This window comes from Aphelocoma coerulescens, chromosome 5 (assembly GCF_041296385.1).
Source record: "Aphelocoma coerulescens isolate FSJ_1873_10779 chromosome 5, UR_Acoe_1.0, whole genome shotgun sequence".
NCBI lineage: Eukaryota > Metazoa > Chordata > Aves > Passeriformes > Corvidae > Aphelocoma > Aphelocoma coerulescens.
In genome coordinates, this window is record NC_091019.1 from 14,048,848 (window position 1) to 14,063,998 (window position 15,151).

Consider the following 15,151-nt stretch of genomic DNA (forward strand, 5'->3'; position numbering starts at 1 on the left):
AGTAGGACACTGGCAAGTTGCAGGTCCCTGGTCCCTCAGAGAGGCTGGTGGCTCCTGGAGGAGACTGCGCTGCTGCAGGAGTAACCCCGTAGGGAACACGCTGTTCTGCCGCCACCGTCATTGCTCTGCAGTGCTGGAGAGGTGGCTCAGCCCCGTCCTCACCCTCATACACATCAGAGCTGCTTGAGGCAGCTCCTGCTCGCCCCCTCCTGCACCGCTTATATTTCGGTGTTGCTTGGTCCCCGCTTACCCAGCTGGGTGCCCCAGGAATCAAGTGGGCTCTGTGCCCCCCTCACTGTGGCTTCACCGCGGCGCAGGGGCAGCGCGGAGCCGCGGCGTTCTCGGTGGCAGCGCAGGTGTCGGGAGCCGCGTGCGGTCGATGCCGACGCCGGGAGCCGCCGGGGGGTAACCGCCTCCTTCCTGCGCTGGCGGCGAGGCGAGCGCGGGGCCGCAGCTGCGGCAGCAGCGCCATGTGCCAGCGCCGCCGCGAGGGCCCGGGGAGCCGGCAGCTGCCACCCCCGCGGGGGCTGCGGGCACGGCGGGAGGGGAGCACCCCAAGGACGGGGGCTTCGGGCTCTGCAGGTGCCGGGGCTGAGGGTGGTCGCAGTGCGGCTTTTGGTGGGATTTGGGGTGCAGCGTGTCCCCATCAGTGAGGATGGCTCTCGGCAGGCTCCGGCAGCGGGGTTGGAGGCACGGGGGGGTGCAGGAAGGGCCCCCGCAGGCCAGGTGCTGTGGGGGGGCTGTCTCCCCCCGGGGACATCCGGGTGGCAGCCCACTGTGGCGGGCTGTGTGACGCCAGAAGCGGAGGCGAGCCTCATATTTGGGCACGGAGCAGGTTATTGGAGGCCGCGGCCCCGCAGCCGGGAGATGAGGCGCTGATAAAGGGTGCCCTGGTGCTGCTGCTGCTGCCTCCGTTGGCTCGGGCGCTGCCGAGACATCCCCCGGCTGCGCTGGGCTCGGGGCCGGGGCCATGGGGCCGGCGGTGGCGCTGGGGCTGCTGGTGTGCGTGCGGCTGTGTGCGGGTGAGCGCCGGGCGGCGGGAGCGGGGCCCGCGGCGGTGGCGGGCCCGGCTCAGCACCCTCCGTGCCGCAGGCTCCGGGGAGCTGCGTCTGGTGGGCGGCGGCGGGCGCTGTGCCGGGCGCGTGGAGGTGAAGCACGGCGGTGAGTGGGGCTCCGTCTGCGTCTTCGACTTCGACTGGGAAGCCCGCTGGGCCATCGTGGTGTGCCGGCAGCTGGGCTGTGGCCGGGTGGCCACGGCGTCCCCGTACGCCCCGTTCGGGCAGGGCAGCGGGCGCATCTGGCTGCAGCCCTTCTTCTGCCGCGGCACCGAGGAGGCGCTGGAGCAGTGTCCGAACTTCGGGTGGGGACAGCACTTCTGCGGCCACGAGTGGGATGTGGGGGTGACCTGCAGAGGTGAGGGGACGCGCTGGCCGTGCCGGGGCTGCCACCTTGTGCTTGAGCATCCCCGGCAGGGCTGAGCCGAGCCGGTGTCCCGGTGCAGATGCCGTGGAGCTGAGGCTGGCGGGCGGCGGCAGTCCCTGCGCCGGGAGGGTGGAAGTGAAGCTTCGGGGACGCTGGGGCTCGGTGGGAGATGACTTCTGGGATATGGAGGACGCCGAGGTGGTGTGCCAGCATCTGGGCTGTGGCTCGGCGGCCGGTGCCTACTTTGCCGTCGAGAGCTTTGGTGCAGGGGATGGGCCCGTCAGTCTGGCCAGGGTGGACTGCAAAGGAAATGAGTCCACTCTCTGGGACTGCGAGATCCATGGCTGGGGACCCTATGGCAGCATCCATACCTTCGACACTGCTGTTACTTGCCAAGGTAGGAGCTGGAATGGGGGGGATGTGGCACTTCATGCACATCCCTGGACACTGATCCTGCGCTTCTCCCTCAGGATTTTCCCGGCTGGTCGGAGGTGATGGAGCCTGTGCCGGGCGGCTGGAGGTACGGCAGGGCCGGGCCTGGGTGGGTGTCTGCGAGGATCAGGTGGACATGAAGGTGGCGCAGGTGGTTTGCCGGGAGCTGGGCTGTGGAGCGGCGCTCTCCATCCCCGGCAGCGAGCGATTTGGGGCAGGATCGGGGCCGCTCTGGGGCGGGGGCTTCCAGTGCAATGGCACCGAGCCCCTCCTCAGCGCCTGTGCCCGGCATCCGCCCCACAGCCAGGGCTGCAGCACGGGCCCTGCCAGCGTCATCTGCTCCCGTAAGTGCCGGGGACACCGGGGGCTGTTGGGGTCCCTGCAGCATCGCCCCCCTCAACGCCCTTTCTGCCACAGCCTACACGGGCTTCCGGCTGGGCAACAGCAGCTCGGGATGCACCGGGCGGGTGGAGGTGGCAGTGAGGGGGACGTGGGGGTCCGTCTGCGCCAGCGAGTGGGAGCTGGCCGATGCCCACGTCCTGTGCCGCCACCTGGGCTGCGGCCGCGCCTTCACCGTGCCCCCGGGAGGCTCCTTTGGCAGCGGGGACGGGCCACTGCGGCCGGACGCCTTCGGCTGCAGCGGGAGCGAGCGGCACCCGGGCGAGTGCCCCGTGGCCGTGCTGGGGAAGCCCCCCTGTGCCCCCGGAAACGCCGCTGCCGTCAACTGCTCAGGTGTGTACGGCACCTGCGGGAGGTGCATTAGGGGCTTTCGGGACCCCCCAAGAATTGGGAGCAGAGGATGCAGGGATGTTGTGGGGGGAAGGGCTAAATCAGGTCATTTTGCAGGCATTGTTGAATCCCTGCAGCTGGTGGAGGGTGAGACCCGGTGCAATGGGTGGTTGGAGTTCGCCATAAGCCCTGGGACCTGGCGCCGTGTGCCAGGAGAGCTTTTGGTCGTATGGAATTTCAGCAACGTGTGCAGGGAGATGGGCTGTGGAGGGCTGGACAACAGCATTGCTGTCCGTGGTGAGGACATCCTCTGGAACATTGACGAGAGCGAGAGGAAAATCATTGAGAGGGTGATCGAAACAATCCAGGGGATGACCACCGAGCTGACAGGAGCATACTACACATTCAGTGATTGGTTCAAGATGAACGTGGTTACCTCTCCTGGCATATCTCATGGGGCAGACATTGTCTGCTCAGGTGGGTGTCCCGAGAAGGGCTGGAGGTGGCGGTGCCCCAAGCAGCCACCCCAACCCGGTGCTTCGGTGCCCGCAGGCAGCCGGCGGGTGCGGCTGGTGGGGAGCTCTGGGCGCTGTGCCGGGCGCGTGGAGGTCTATTCCAGTGGCACATGGAGCACCGTCTGCCAGGAAGGCTGGGATCTGCGGGACGCTGCCGTTGTCTGCCGGGAGCTGGGCTGTGGCACGGCGCTGGAGGCACCGAGCTCGGCGCGCTTCGGTCCCGGCACGGGGCCGCTGTGGCCGTACATCCCTGACTGCTCCGGGACCGAGGAGTCTCTCTGGGAATGCGGGCGTTCGGAATGGCGCCAGTGCGGGCGTGGCGGCGGGGCAGGGGCCGTCTGCTCAGGTCAGTGCCGGGCACCCTAGATCGGGGTCCAGCAGAGCCCCCGGGGGGTTCCTGGCCGTGCCGTGACCGCCCTGCACCCCTTGCAGAGCAGCTCTCCGTGCGGCTGGCGGGCGGCCGCGGGCGCTGCCGCGGGTTCCTGGAGGTGTCCCACAACGGCACCTGGGGCCGCGTGTGCGCCAATGGCACCAGCCCCGGCACCGCCAACACCGTCTGCCAACAGCTGGGCTGTGGGGACCGGGGCTGGCTGTCGGCGTTCCCCGCCCAGCAGCCGGCCCCCGCCTGGCTGGCCTGGGTGGGCTGTGAGGACGGGGCCCGCTCGCTCTGGGGGTGCCCCTCGGCACCCTGGAATCTGCAGAGCTGTGGCCCAGGCGGGGACGCCCACGTGGCTTGTGATGGGGACAGTGATGGCATCACTGAGACGGACACTACCCCCCATCCCGACGGTGCCACGAGCACAGGTAGCTCTGCCCGTGCCAGCACCCCCAAGACCAGGATGGCTGGGATCCCCCCCCCCCACTCACTTCTTGCCCGTGTCCCCACACAGGTGTCCGTGGCAGCACAGCCGCAGCGGTGACCGTGGGGACTGTGCCTGTGCCAACTGTCCTGTGCGTGGTGCTGGGGACGCTGCTGTGCCTGGCCCTGGGCGCCCTGGCTGTGCTGCTGTGCCGTGCCCGCGCCTGGCGCCGAGGTGGGTCCAGGCGGGTGGGGGCTGGCACAGACCCGGTTTGGGGGTTCCGGGGCTCCTGCGCTGCGGAACAGCTCAGAAGGTGGGCAGGGGTGCCCCCGGTGCCACCCACGGTGGCCAGGGCCCCAGGTAAACGCTGCGTCTCGTTCCAGGCCCTGGCAGAGCTGCAGATGCCATCGCCAACGCTGTCTACGAGGAGCTGGACTACACCGCGATGCCGGAGTACCAGGAGGTGCCCAGTCGGCCAGGTGGGTGCAGCCCCTGTGGCCCAGCTCTGCCCGGAGAGGGGGCTCTGCCCCACAGCCCCATGGCAGCTCAGGGTCCCGGTGGCCCAGCAGTGGCTCCTCGCCAGGGGCTGGGGATGTCCCTCGGTCCCACGGCAGCCCCTCTGTGTGGTGTGAGGTTGTGTCACCCTCGGTGCCACTTGAGGCCGCACCCAAGTCCCTGTTTCTCCCCTGCAGGTTCCCTGTCAGAGGGGTCGGTGAAGAAGCTGCCCTATTACACTGGGGACAGCGCGGAGGGGAGTGACACCGAGGGAACCCCAGGTAGGGCCACAGGGCAGGAACTCAGTGGGGAGTGCTGGGGACATGGCACACACTCGGGCAGGGGAGCTGAGGGGACAAGTCCCCCTCTTGTTAGTGTGTAGCAAGCATGGCCTTTCCCTGTGGGACCCAAGGGCCACCAGCACATCCCGGGTGACAAGGCCGTTGAGCATGGCAGAGCCAGACCCCTGCCAGGGCCACTGGGTCACTGCCATGGACCCCTGTGCCTGTCCCAGAGCCCCCTGCCCGGCCCGAGCACGGAACCCCGGATGGCTACGACGATGCCCTGGGTGTGGCACAGGAGCCCCCTGCTCCCAGCACTGGGGACATCTCCGAGGGCGTGGCACAGAGGAGGTGGATCTGTGTCCTCCCCACAGGTAAGAGGGCTCCCAGCTGCCCTGTCCCCTCTGCAGAGGCACTCCATGGCAGGGTTTGGCTGTGGGGGTGGGCAGGGATCCGGCTGCAGATCCATGGGTGCTGCAGCCAGAGCCCAGGTGGGGTTTGTCAGGAGGGACACGGAGCCGTCTGCCCCCCTGCACCCTTCTGTGCTGTCCCCAAGGTGGGATCTACTCCCCTCCGAGTGCCCCAGGAGCCACCAGGACCCCCTTGGAACAGCCCCCGGTGCACACAGACTATGATGATGTCGGCAGCAGCGCCCTGGGGCCGTCGCCATGAGGATGCCGCAGCCCTGGGGACACGTGTGTGGTGCTGTGGTGGGGCCCTGTCCCCAGGAAGGGGTGGCCCTGCCTACAGAGGTCACCCCTCCCTGTGCAGCAGTGCAGGAAAACAGCTCCTGAGTAGGGATTTTCTTGGATTTCTGTCTGAATTTCCCTTTTTCTCTTATTAAAGACTGTCGTGGTTTGATGCTGGCCCGATGCCTGGCACCCAGGAGAGTTACTTGCTCACCCTCCCCTGCCTCAGCTGAGCAGACGAGAGAGGGGAAAAACACTTCAAGGGCAAAACAGGCTTAAGTTAAAGTTACAAAGTGAATGTATTGCTAACAGAATCAGAGGAGGATAATGAGAAGTAAAATAAACCCTCAAACACACCTTTTCTCCCCCCTGCCCCTCCCTCCTTCCCCTGACGGCACCGGGAGACAGGGCATGGGGGTTTGGTCAGTTCATCACCGAGATTTTCTTCCGCTGCTCCGGGAGAGGAGTCCTTCCCCTGTGAGCCTGTGGGGTCCCTCCCACAGGAGACAGCTCTCCACGAACCTCTCCCACGTGGCTCCACTCTCAGCAGCAGCAGCCACCCCGCCCCTGCTGCAGCGTGAGTCCCTCCCACGGGCACACAGTCCTCCCAAAACTGCTGCGCCGTGGGTCTCTTCCACGGGGTGCAGGGCCCCAAGGACAGGCTGCTCCAGCCTGGAAGCGGGGCCCTCTCTCCCCACCGGGTCTTCCACTGGAACACAGCCTCCTCCAGGCCTCCACCTGCTCTGGCACGGGCACCACCTCCCCCTGGGGCTGCAGGTGGATCTCTGCATCCCCCGTGGATCCCCGTGGGCTGCAGGGGCACAGCTGCTTCACCATGGTCTGCACCACGGCCTGCAGAGGCCCCTCGGCTCCAGGGCCTGGAGCACCTCCTCCCCCTCCTCCACTGCCCGTGGTGTCCCATGTTGTTTTCCTCACATGTTCTCACCACCTCCTCTTCTCTGATTGGAAGGCAAAACTGTGTGACTTTGTTTTGATTTTCTTCTTAAATATGTCATCACAGAGGTGCTACCAAGCCCTCTCTCATTGGCCCAGTTTTGGCCAGCAGCATGTCCATCTTCAGAGCCATCAGCCGTTGGCTCTGCCAGACATGGTGGAAACTTGCAGGAGCTTCTCACAGGAGCCCCCTCTGTGGCCCTCCCTGCTACCACAAACCAGGCCATGCAAAACCAATACAAAACGCAAACTGTCTGGAGACTGAGTTCCAGGGCTGGGACCTCACTCCGGGGCTGGCACCTCCATCCCGGGTACATCAGCCATCCCTCGGGGACGTGGGGCAGGAACTGGAAGCACAGAAGCATCCCTGGGCACGGTGGGCTAAAGGGGAAGGGCACAGGGAGATTGCTGGGCTTGGCCGTGGCAGGGCCCTCACCCCAAGCTCCGCAGCGGGCAGGCGGGATGCTGCAGCTGCTGGCAGAGCTGCAGGATGCCGTGGGCTCCCAGCTCGTTGTCCCTCAGGTCCAGGCAGGTGAGACGGGGCCCCTGCAGCAGCCGCGTGGCCAGGGCTGGGCACAGCAGGCGCCCGAGAGCCGGCAGCTGCCCAGCCTGTGGGGCCGAGGGAAACAGGGAAGGAGGGCTTTGGCTTCGGCTCGGTGAGCTGCTGCAGGTGGGAAGGGCGCAGCAGTGGCTGAGGTCCTCGCAGCAGCAGGGGCTGGTGAGGCGGGAATGCAGCAGCCCAACGGGAAGCCTCGGGAAAGACCCTCAGAGCCGACCGAGGGCCCCCAGAGGTATCCGTGGGCCCGGAGAGCTCCTGTCCCCTCTGCCCGGGGCAGCAGGCACCCAGCCGCACACCGGCCTCCGGTTCGGGTGCCCGCAGCCACCGGCCCCGCTTTGGGCTCCGTGCCGTGCGTGCGTCTCTCAGCGGAGCAGGTCCGGGCCACTGCCCGGTGCCGCAGTGCCCGGCAGCGCGGAGGGACGGGGCAGGGCAGCTCCTCCCGCCGCCGCGCAGCGAGGGATTCCTGGGGTGCCGGTGGATGGGGAGCAGCTGCAGTTCCAGCTGCTCGGTTTGCTGTGCGTGGGAAGTGCCGGAACTCTGCATAGCAAAGGGCCCGGGAAACCGTGGCCCCGGCCAGGTGAGGGACAGTGAGAGACACAGCAGGAGACGAGGATGAGGAGGAAGAGAGACTTCAGTGTGGACTTTGGTGTGCTTGGAACAGGAGGGGGTCAAATCTCAGGGACCCTCTCTGGAGGCACCAGCTCGGGCTGTTTCTGTGTTCCTGCGCCAGCAGGAAGTGGATTTATCGAGGGAGACACCTGCGACCGTGGCATGGGAAACCTGGGGTGGAAGCGGTGAGGAAGCGAGGTCTGGTGTGGGTTTCTGGGGAGCCAGCGGGGCCAGCGCGGGTCGCTGGAGCCGCGGCTGTGAAGGGGCGGCGGCGCCAGCAGGGAGAGTGGATTGCTGCGCTGGGAGCGTGCTGACAGAGCCTGGTGAATGGTGAGACGGGGAAGTTTCCTGAAGCGCGCGGCCGCCGAGCTGCCGGGGGCCGGGGCGGCGGGGCAGGGGCAGCGCGGAGCCGCGGCGTTCTCGGTGGCAGCGCAGGTGTCGGGAGCCGCGTGCGGTCGATGCCGACGCCGGGAGCCGCCGGGGGGTAACCGCCTCCTTCCTGCGCTGGCGGCGAGGCGAGCGCGGGGCCGCAGCTGCGGCAGCAGCGCCATGTGCCAGCGCCGCCGCGAGGGCCCGGGGAGCCGGCAGCTGCCACCCCCGCGGGGGCTGCGGGCACGGCGGGAGGGGAGCACCCCAAGGACGGGGGCTTCGGGCTCTGCAGGTGCCGGGGCTGAGGGTGGTCGCAGTGCGGCTTTTGGTGGGATTTGGGGTGCAGCGTGTCCCCATCAGTGAGGATGGCTCTCGGCAGGCTCCGGCAGCGGGGTTGGAGGCACGGGGGGGGTGCAGGAAGGGCCCCCGCAGGCCAGGTGCTGTGGGGGGGCTGTCTCCCCCCGGGGACATCCGGGTGGCAGCCCACTGTGGCGGGCTGTGTGACGCCAGAAGCGGAGGCGAGCCTCATATTTGGGCACGGAGCAGGTTATTGGAGGCCGCGGCCCCGCAGCCGGGAGATGAGGCGCTGATAAAGGGTGCCCTGGTGCTGCTGCTGCTGCCTCCGTTGGCTCGGGCGCTGCCGAGACATCCCCTGGCTGCGCTGGGCTCGGGGCCGGGGCCATGGGGCCGGCGGTAGCGCTGGGGCTGCTGGTGTGCGTGCGGCTGTGTGCGGGTGAGCGCCGGGCGGCGGGAGCGGGGCCCGCGGCGGTGGCGGGCCCGGCTCAGCACCCTCCGTGCCGCAGGCTCCGGGGAGCTGCGTCTGGTGGGCGGCGGCGGGCGCTGTGCCGGGCGCGTGGAGGTGAAGCACGGCGGTGAGTGGGGCTCCGTCTGCGTCTTCGACTTCGACTTCGACTTCGACTGGGAAGCCCGCTGGGCCATCGTGGTGTGCCGGCAGCTGGGCTGTGGCCGGGTGGCCACGGCGTCCCCGTACGCCCCGTTCGGGCAGGGCAGCGGGCGCATCTGGCTGCAGCCCTTCTTCTGCCGCGGCACCGAGGAGGCGCTGGAGCAGTGTCCGAACTTCGGGTGGGGACAGCACTTCTGCGGCCACGAGTGGGATGTGGGGGTGACCTGCAGAGGTGAGGGGACGCGCTGGCCGTGCCGGGGCTGCCACCTTGTGCTTGAGCATCCCCGGCAGGGCTGAGCCGAGCCGGTGTCCCGGTGCAGATGCCGTGGAGCTGAGGCTGGCGGGCGGCGGCAGTCCCTGCGCCGGGAGGGTGGAAGTGAAGCTTCGGGGACGCTGGGGCTCGGTGGGAGATGACTTCTGGGATATGGAGGACGCCGAGGTGGTGTGCCAGCATCTGGGCTGTGGCTCGGCGGCCGGTGCCTACACTGCACTCGAGAGCTTTGGTGCAGGGGATGGGCCCGTCAGTCTGGCCAGGGTGGACTGCAAAGGAAATGAGTCCACTCTCTGGGACTGCGCGATCCGTGGCTGGGGACCCTATAACTACAGCCATGAATGGGACACTGCTGTTACTTGCCAAGGTAGGAGCCGGACTGGGGGGGATGTGGCACTTCATGCACGTCCCTGGACACTGATCCTGCGCTTCTCCCTCAGGATTTTCCCGGCTGGTCGGAGGTGATGGAGCCTGTGCCGGGCGGCTGGAGGTACGGCAGGGCCGGGCCTGGGTGGGTGTCTGCGAGGATCAGGTGGACATGAAGGTGGCGCAGGTGGTTTGCCGGGAGCTGGGCTGTGGAGCGGCGCTCTCCATCCCCGGCAGCGAGCGATTTGGGGCAGGATCAGGGCCGCTCTGGGGCGGGGGCTTCCAGTGCAATGGCACCGAGCCCCTCCTCAGCGCCTGTGCCCGGCATCTGCCCCACAGCCAGGGCTGCAGCACGGGCCCTGCCAGCGTCATCTGCTCCCGTAAGTGCCGGGGACACCGGGGGCTGTTGGGGTCCCTGCAGCATCGCCCCCCTCAACGCCCTTTCTGCCACAGCCTACACGGGCTTCCGGCTGGGCAACAGCAGCTCGGGATGCACCGGGCGGGTGGAGGTGGCAGTGCGGGGGACGTGGGGGTCCGTCTGCGCCAGCGAGTGGGAGCTGGCCGATGCCCACGTCCTGTGCCGCCACCTGGGCTGCGGCCGCGCCTTCACCGTGCCCCCGGGAGGCTCCTTTGGCAGCGGGGACGGGCCACTGCGGCCGGACGCCTTCGGCTGCAGCGGGAGCGAGCGGCACCCGGGCGAGTGCCCCGTGGCCGTGCTGGGGAAGCCCCCCTGTGCCCCCAGAAACGCCGCTGCCGTCAACTGCTCAGGTGTGTATGGCACCTGCGGGAGGTGTATGAAGGGCTTTTGGGACCCCCCAAGAATTGGGAGCAGAGGATGCAGGGATGTTGTGGGGGGAAGGGCTAAATCAGGTCATTTTGCAGGCATTGTTGAATCCCTGCAGCTGGTGGAGGGTGAGACCCGGTGCAATGGGTGGTTGGAGTTCGCCATAAGCCCTGGGACCTGGCGCCGTGTGCCAGGAGAGCTTTTGTTCATATGGAATTTCAGCAACGTGTGCAGGGAGATGGGCTGTGGAGGGCTGGACAACAGCATTGCTGTCCGTGGTAAGTCCATCCTGCAGAAGATTGACGAGAGCGAGAGGAAAATCATTGAGAGGGTGATCGAAACAATCCAGGGGATGACCACCGAGCTGACAGGAGCATACTACACATTCAGTGATTGGTTCAAGATGAACGTGGTTACCTCTCCTGGCATATCTCATGGGGCAGACATTGTCTGCTCAGGTGGGTGTCCCGAGAAGGGCTGGAGGTGGCGGTGCCCCAAGCAGCCACCCCAACCCGGTGCTTCGGTGCCCGCAGGCAGCCGGCGGGTGCGGCTGGTGGGGAGCTCTGGGCGCTGTGCCGGGCGCGTGGAGGTCTATTCCAGTGGCACATGGAGCACCGTCTGCCAGGAAGGCTGGGATCTGCGGGACGCCGCCGTTGTCTGCCGGGAGCTGGGCTGTGGCACGGCGCTGGAGGCACCGAGCTCAGCGCGCTTCGGTCCCGGCACGGGGCCGCTGTGGCCGTACATCCCTGACTGCTCCGGGACCGAGGAGTCTCTCTGGGAATGTGGGCGTTCGGAATGGCGCCAGTGCGGGCGTGGAGTTGGGGCAGGGGCCGTCTGCTCAGGTCAGTGCCGGGCACCCTAGATCGGGGTCCAGCAGAGTCCCCGGGGGGTTCCTGGCCGTGCCGTGACCGCCCTGCACCCCTTGCAGAGCAGCTCTCCGTGCGGCTGGCGGGCGGCCGCGGGCGCTGCCGCGGGTTCCTGGAGGTGTCTCACAACGGCACCTGGGGCCGCGTGTGTGCCAATGGCACCAGCCCCGGCACCGCCAACACCGTCTGCCAACAGCTGGGCTGTGGGGACCGGGGCTGGCTGTCGGCGTTCCCCGCCCAGCAGCCGGCCCCCGCCTGGCTGGCCTGGGTGGGCTGTGAGGACGGGGCCCGCTCGCTCTGGGGGTGCCCCTCGGCACCCTGGAATCTGCAGAGCTGCGGCCCAGGCGGGGACGCCCACGTGGCTTGTGATGGGGACAGTGATGGCATCACTGAGACAGACACTACCCCCCATCCCGACGGTGCCACGAGCACAGGTAGCTCTGCCCGTGCCAGCACCCCCAAGACCAGGATGGCTGGGATCCCCCCCCACTCACTTCTTGCCCGTGTCCCCACACAGGTGTCCGTGGCAGCACAGCCGCAGCGGTGACCGTGGGGACTGTGCCTGTGCCAGCTGTCCTGTGCGTGGTGCTGGGGACGCTGCTGTGCCTGGCCCTGGGCGCCCTGGCCGTGCTGCTGTGCCGTGCCCGCGCCTGGCGCCGAGGTGGGTCCAGGCGGGTGGGGGCTGGCACAGACCCGGTTTGGGGGTTCCGGGGCTCCCGCGCTGCGGAACGGCCCAGAAGGTGGGCAGGGGTGCCCCCAGTGCCACCCACGGTGGCCAGGGCCCCAGGTAAACACTGCATCTCGTTCCAGGCCCTGGCAGAGCTGCAGATGCCATCGCCAACGCTGTCTACGAGGAGCTGGACTACACCGCGATGCCGGAGTACCAGGAGGTGCCCAGTCGGCCAGGTGGGTGCAGCCCCTGTGGCCCAGCTCTGCCCGGAGAGGGGGCTCTGCCCCACAGCCCCATGGCAGCTCAGGGTCCCGGTGGCCCAGCAGTGGCTCCTCGCCAGGGGCTGGGGATGTCCCTCGGTCCCACGGCAGCCCCTCTGTGTGGTGTGAGGTTGTGTCACCCTCGGTGCTGCTTGAGGCCGCACCCAAGTCCCTGTTTCTCCCCTGCAGGTTCCCTGTCAGAGGGGTCGGTGAAGAAGCTGCCCTATTACACCGGGGACAGCGCGGAGGGGAGTGACACCGAGGGAACCCCAGGTAGGGCCACAGGGCAGGAACTCAGTGGGGAGTGCTGGGGACATGGCACACACTCGGGCAGGGGAGCTGAGGGGACAAGTCCCCCTCTTGTTAGTGTGTAGCAAGCATGGCCTTTCCCTGTGGGACCCAAGGGCCACCAGCACATCCCGGGTGACAAGGCCGTTGAGCATGGCAGAGCCAGACCCCTGCCAGGGCCACTGGGTCACTGCCATGGACCCCTGTGCCTGTCCCAGAGCCCCCTGCCCGGCCCGAGCACGGAACCCCGGATGGCTACGACGATGCCCTGGGTGTGGCACAGGAGCCCCCTGCTCCCAGCACTGGGGACATCTCCGAGGGCGTGGCACAGAGGAGGTGGATCTGTGTCCTCCCCACAGGTAAGAGGGCTCCCAGCTGCCCTGTCCCCTCTGCAGAGGCACTCCATGGCAGGGTTTGGCTGTGGGGGTGGGCAGGGATCCGGCTGCAGATCCATGGGTGCTGCAGCCAGAGCCCAGGTGGGGCCTGTCAGGAGGGACACGGAGCCGTCTGCCCCCCTGCACCCTTCTGTGCTGTCCCCAAGGTGGGATCTACTCCCCTCCGAGTGCCCCAGGAGCCACCAGGACCACCTCGGAACAGCCCCCGGTGCACACAGACTATGATGATGTTGGCAGCAGCGCCCTGGGGCCGTCGCCATGAGGATGCCACAGCCCTGGGGACACGTGTGTGGTGCTGTGGTGGGGCCCTGTCCCCAGGAAGGGGTGGCCCTGCCTACAGAGGTCACCCCTCCCTGTGCAGCAGTGCAGGAAAAAAGCTCCTGAGTAGGGATTTTCTTGGATTTCTGTCTGAATTTCCCTTTTTCTCTTATTAAAGACTGTCGTGGTTTGACACTGGCCCGATGCCAGGCACCCAGGAGAGTGTCTTGCTCACCCTCCCCTGCCTCAGCTGAGCAGACGAGAGAGGGGAAAAACACTTCAAGGGCAAAACAGGCTGAACTTAAAGTTACAAAGTGAATGTATTGCTAACAGAATCAGAGGAGGATAATGAGAAGTAAAATAAACCCTCAAACACACCTTTTCTCCCCCCTGCCCCTCCCTCCTTCCCCTGACAGCACCGGGAGACAGGGCATGGGGGTTTGGTCAGTTCATCACCGAGATTTTCTTCCGCTGCTCCGGGAGAGGAGTCCTTCCCCTGTGAGCCTGTGGGGTCCCTCCCACAGGAGACAGCTCTCCACGAACCTCTCCCACGTGGCTCCACTCTCAGCAGCAGCAGCCACCCCGCCCCTGCTGCAGCGTGAGTCCCTCCCACGGGCACACAGTCCTCCCAAAACTGCTGCGCCGTGGGTCTCTTCCACGGGGTGCAGGGCCCCAAGGACAGGCTGCTCCAGCCTGGAAGCGGGGCCCTCTCTCCCCACCGGGTCTTCCACTGGAACACAGCCTCCTCCAGGCCTCCACCTGCTCTGGCACGGGCACCACCTCCCCCTGGGGCTGCAGGTGGATCTCTGCATCCCCCGTGGGTCCCCGTGGGCTGCAGGGGCACAGCTGCTTCACCATGGTCTGCACCACGGCCTGCAGAGGCCCCTCGGCTCCAGGGCCTGGAGCACCTCCTCCCCCTCCTTCTCCACTGCCCGTGGTGTCCCATGTTGTTTTCCTCACATGTTCTCACCATCTCCTCTTCTCTGACTAGAAGGCAAAAAAAGAGATGTTGTTTTGATTTTCTTCTTAAATATGTGTCACAGGTTAGCAAGCATAGTCCCGGAAGGGATGTCCTTGCTAAGGGGTGCTTACAGTTTCCTCTGGGACCTGATAGAGCCTATCAGCTGGCCAGTTTGAATATGGACAATTCTTTAAGCCACTTAAAGTTGTGACAGCCTCTGTGATACACACTTAAGAATAGACAAACTCTCCCCCCCAAGCTCTCTCTCATTTCCAGTGCTGGGACAGGTGGCTGCGGGCCACGTGTGGGGGCCAGCGGGGCCAGCCAGGCCCTGCTCGGGCCAGGCCAGGCCGGGCTACGGCCATCCTGGAGCCATGGGCCTGTTCCAGCCGTGGAACCCCCCCCACTGCCTTGCCGTGGGCAGCCGGAGCGGCTCGGCTCTCCCCCTCTCCTCTTCGATAAGAAAAATTCAACATTCCAGCTGCAAAGCTGCAAGGCTGAGGTGAGATTAACCCTTTTATTGCTGTGAAGAGCTGAAAACCCGAGGGAAGAGAGAGAGAGGAGATGCTTAAAGCTGAAATTCTGTTGTGAAACTATGGTATATCAGAGTATCCCGTTGTAATTTCATGAAGATATGGGGGGTGGAGTGTTCAACCCGTAAGCAAAAGCACCTGCGCTGAGATAGGCAGATGCTGACGCAGCTGTAATTTCATGAGAAGTTTGGACAGGGAGAGATGGACCAGATGAGGACTTTTGCTCCAAATGGGAAAGGAGAAAACCTCAGTTCCTAGAGATGCTCCCAGAGATAGTCCTAAAGATGAAGATGAGGAAGACCCTTTGCTCCCAGGGAAGGAGAAGGGCCTCTGTTTTTTGTTTCTGAACGGCTCAACCTTAAAATTGTACCCCAGAAAACTTCAAGAGTGGACCCTCGAGAGCAGCTGCGGGAAAAGCTGCAAGTCGGGGGAAGGGACTCACATTGCGAGCAGAGAGACTCCTCTTCCTAAATGGACTGAACAATATTTGGAAGTGGGCGGCTGTCTCGTTGTGATCATGTTTTCATAGCATGAGCAAGAAGAGACTTCTCTTCCTAAATGGACTGAACAAGGTTATTATGGAAGTGGTAAACAGACTGAACATCTTAAGGGTTGTCTTTTTACATTGTCAGTGGGAGAAGGGAGGAAGGTGGGGGGAGGAGGAGAGTTCTGAAGGTGGTATAATTTTTTTTTCCTACTTTTAGGTCTGTTAATAAACTTCTTTATATTCTTTCAAGTTTG

At 65.9% G+C, this 15,151-nt stretch overlaps 2 protein-coding genes across 2 annotated transcripts; both read left to right on the plus strand.

Annotated features, from left to right (window-relative positions):
• The first annotated feature begins 883 nt into the window (after positions 1-883).
• On the plus strand, positions 884-5,536 carry LOC138111258 (antigen WC1.1-like). The gene is made up of 13 exons (XM_069016698.1): positions 884-1,022; positions 1,093-1,413; positions 1,502-1,819; positions 1,893-2,198; positions 2,272-2,586; positions 2,701-3,060; positions 3,136-3,444; positions 3,531-3,902; positions 3,989-4,132; positions 4,282-4,377; positions 4,591-4,674; positions 4,908-5,048; positions 5,231-5,536. Exons 1-13 carry the CDS (start codon positions 971-973, stop codon positions 5,344-5,346), a joined length of 2,934 nt encoding a protein of 977 aa, XP_068872799.1. The 5' UTR covers positions 884-970; the 3' UTR covers positions 5,347-5,536.
• A 1,243-nt stretch (positions 5,537-6,779) lies between these two features.
• On the plus strand, positions 6,780-13,109 carry LOC138111002 (antigen WC1.1-like). The gene is made up of 14 exons (XM_069016156.1): positions 6,780-6,849; positions 7,277-7,453; positions 8,658-8,990; positions 9,079-9,396; positions 9,470-9,775; positions 9,849-10,163; positions 10,278-10,637; positions 10,713-11,021; positions 11,108-11,479; positions 11,563-11,706; positions 11,856-11,951; positions 12,165-12,248; positions 12,482-12,804; positions 13,095-13,109. The coding sequence occupies exons 1-14, from the start codon at positions 6,780-6,782 to the stop codon at positions 13,107-13,109; spliced, it is 3,222 nt and encodes a 1,073-aa protein (XP_068872257.1).
• The last annotated feature ends 2,042 nt before the right edge of the window (positions 13,110-15,151 follow it).

Excerpts from the sequence above, each read along its gene's own strand:
- LOC138111258 (XM_069016698.1), top strand. The coding sequence starts at position 971 with ATGGGGCCGGCGGTGGCGCTGGGGCTGCTGGTGTGCGTGCGGCTGTGT. Across the intron at positions 4,133-4,281 it reads TGCCCGCGCCTGGCGCCGAG|GCCCTGGCAGAGCTGCAGAT; the intron begins GTGGGTCCAGGC and ends GTCTCGTTCCAG. Across the intron at positions 4,675-4,907 it reads TGACACCGAGGGAACCCCAG|AGCCCCCTGCCCGGCCCGAG; the intron begins GTAGGGCCACAG and ends TGCCTGTCCCAG.
- LOC138111002 (XM_069016156.1), top strand. The coding sequence starts at position 6,780 with ATGCTGCAGCTGCTGGCAGAGCTGCAGGATGCCGTGGGCTCCCAGCTC. Across the intron at positions 11,480-11,562 it reads CGACGGTGCCACGAGCACAG|GTGTCCGTGGCAGCACAGCC; the intron begins GTAGCTCTGCCC and ends GTCCCCACACAG. Across the intron at positions 11,952-12,164 it reads GGAGGTGCCCAGTCGGCCAG|GTTCCCTGTCAGAGGGGTCG; the intron begins GTGGGTGCAGCC and ends TCTCCCCTGCAG.